This window comes from Arachis ipaensis, chromosome B05 (genome assembly GCF_000816755.2).
Source record: "Arachis ipaensis cultivar K30076 chromosome B05, Araip1.1, whole genome shotgun sequence".
NCBI lineage: Eukaryota > Viridiplantae > Streptophyta > Magnoliopsida > Fabales > Fabaceae > Arachis > Arachis ipaensis.
The window spans coordinates 19,563,299-19,566,559 of record NC_029789.2 but is presented as its reverse complement, the minus strand read 5'-3'; the positions used below and the strand labels follow the sequence as shown (position 1 = coordinate 19,566,559).

Here is a 3,261-nt window from a genome sequence, read left to right as displayed (position 1 = left end):
AAAATGAACAGTTATTTTGAATTATAGCATAAATTCATTAATTATCATAAATAAGAACCAAAAGAAGAAAAATATCTTTCTTTATTAATTGTTAAAATTGACTATCATTTCCGATTCTTCTTTATTAATGAATATATAGCACAATTAGTGCCACTTTCTATTCAGTTAACAGGGAAGATTTTTGTGTCCAAAAGAAGGTATCTCCGTATGTACCTCATTAAGGAAAGAGATCAAGAAAATTTATAAAAGGGAAGAAATATTGTAAACGGAGAAAAGGTTCATGCACCAAATTAAATAACATAATCCATTCATATGATACATGAGCAGATATTCTACTTTCCAGAAATAACATTACCATGTTTTCAGAATGAATGTATTGTATTTCATTTATGTTCATCAGATCTTTCAATTAACCAAAATAACTATTATATAACAACATCAAGAAGGGTGAATATAATCATCAACTTATTATATAACCCTTAAGAGACATTGTCATAGTGACTTAGAGTGGAATAAAACATTTTGAAATGGCATCCATAGAAGGCACCAACAGCATGAAGCAAATAGTTTTACAAATCCCAACGTTCCTAAATGTCTACAACGATGGTAGCACAGAACGCCTTGGAAACATGCCGAGGGCTCCACCATGTCTCAATGACCCTGAAACCGGTGTCTCCTCCAAAGACATTGTCTTCTCCATTAACCCCCTCCTCTCTGCTCGACTCTACCTTCCCAAACTGAACGCCAATGATCAGAAAGTCCCCATCTTGGTCTACTTTCACGGCGGCGGCTTCTGCCGTGAATCAGCCTTTTCAGAACATCACCATGAATATTGCAACATCGTAGCATCCCAAGCAAATGTTTTGATTGTCTCCGTGGAACACAGAAAGGCCCCAGAGCATTATCTCCCTGCAGCGTACGAGGATTGCTGGGCTGGTCTCAAATGGGCTGCAACTCATGCCAAGGCCACCCAAAACAGCCACATTATCAGTGAACCATGGCTCATCGACCACGGGGATTTCAGCAAGATCTTCATAGGGGGTGATAGCAGCGGTGGAAACATTGTCCACAACGTTGCCATGCGTGCCGGTGTTGAGCCTTTACCTAACGGTGTCAAAATCATTGGTGCATATATGAACCACCCTTACTTTTGTGGTTCGAAGCCAGTTGGGTCGGAACCAATTGAAGGGTTCGAGAAAAGTTTGCCGTATATGGCATGGGGTATTGTGTACCCTGATGCTCCTGGTGGGATCGACAACCCCATGGTGAATCCAATGGCTCCTGGGGCACCCAGCTTGGCTACCCTTGGTTGCTCCAAGATGTTCATTTCGGTTGCCGGCGATGATGTATCGTTTAGGGATAGAACTGTTTTGTATTACGAGGCCGTCAGGGCCAGTGGCTGGAAAGGGCAAGTGCAATTGTTCGAAGAGAAAGGAGAGCAACATGTTTATTACATGTTCCATCCCCACACTGACAAAGGCAAGAGATTGATCAAGCATGTTACTGATTTTCTTAGACAATGAAAGACAATTAATTTATCAGCCATGATTATATGTACTTTGCTATCTTTAATTAATTTAGTAATAATAAATGGCACCTATTTATTTGAAGATGTTAAAATCATTTTTTTATAAAGATTTTTGTGTTAAAAAGTGTATTTTGTTTGTTTAGGGATACTTTAAAAAAAAATACTTTTTATAACAAATTAAAATTAAACCATACAATTTATAATCTAATAGAAAAATAAAATTATCTTCATGTGAAGATAATTATAAAATTTTTATGGTAGTATTCAACATAATAAAATTTTAACTATATATATATATGCCACGTTTCTGTCTTTGGTGGCAATGCAAGGCTACTACTATATTAAATTTTTTGAAAAATATGTTTTTTTTTAATGTTTGTATTTTTTTTTTCAAATATACTCTTAACATTTAATTGCATTTAATTTTATCTTTAGTATTTTTGAATTTTAGTAAAATTATTTCTAGACGTTAACCCAGTCTAAATCACTAACAAAGTTGAATGATCTTACAATGTGAGAATTTAACGTGACAAAGATTAGCAACAATAGATGTTTCCATGTTAAAAAGGTGAAATTGCATAGAGTAGTACTAGGGAGTCAATGGCTTAAGCGTACAATGTGCACAATGGACTAAATTTTTGGTTTAACATTAAAGAATAGTTTTCGACTCAGGGACATTTTTGAAACATCATATGCCGATCAGTTGAAATTTACAGACAAATGACAATACTTGTTACAGCAATACTTCCAAGCCTCAACCCCTTCCCAAAATCACCCATTCCTTTAATATGACAGCCTCAATATGGTCCCATTTTTACACAACAAATACAACAAGAAAAATATTATAATCCATCCTATAATTACAAACATAGCAACAATCTCTTATTTACAGTTGGCATAGGCTAATTTAGTCTTCAAGGTACAAATTTTCATCTTCAATCTTGCAACTTTACAATCTTCTTCTGTTGCTACCTCACAATCTGCCTAGACAAAGAAAGAGCAATCTTTCCCAATCTGCAACAACATCATCCAACACTTAATTACTACACACAAACCAAAATTTTCAATTCCACAAGAATCCAAAAACCCTAATCCCACAAAAACAGAAATTTATTACATCAAAATTTACACAATTCCAAAATCTGTATCCTGGGTTATTTGGAGTTTTCAATTTCTTCAGAACAGGAGGTTTCCCGCAATGGCACATCAGTATTCCTCAATGCCTACATCTCCTCTATACAACACAGAACTTTGGAAAACCATGACTTTTACCCAGCTTACCCGTTATTAGAGAGAGAGAGAAAGAGAGAGAGAGACCAATAAAGAAGATGAAGAAGAGAGAATACCGTTACAAAGATTTGAGAATTTAGGGTTTTGTAATGGTTTAAGTTTATTTTTTATTTTACTAAAATTAAATTTTAATTTAAAAAATAACAAGTTTGTTTGTGTTTGCCGCATCAGATTTTCACACTACCAGATCACAAGCTCCATTAGTGATTTAGATCAGGTTAACGTCTAGGGTAGTTTTGCTTAAATTTGAAAATGTTAGGAGTAAAATTGAATGCAATTAAAAGTTAGGAGTATTTTTGAAGAAAAAATATCAGTTCTGCTACGTTACCAATAGCATATCTGCCAATTTCTGCCAACTCTTATTTATAACTGTATTTTATGGAAGTGTCTTTATGGATGTGTCTAATAAAAATATTTTTTTTATGGTTGTGTTTAATAGAAGT

General features: G+C 34.6%; 1 protein-coding gene across 1 annotated transcript; it reads left to right on the top strand.

Moving 5' to 3' along the window:
• On the top strand, window positions 471-1,585 carry LOC107643260 (2-hydroxyisoflavanone dehydratase-like). The gene has a single exon (XM_016346855.2). The coding sequence runs from the start codon at window positions 528-530 to the stop codon at window positions 1,521-1,523; it is 996 nt and encodes a 331-aa protein (XP_016202341.1). The 5' UTR covers window positions 471-527; the 3' UTR covers window positions 1,524-1,585.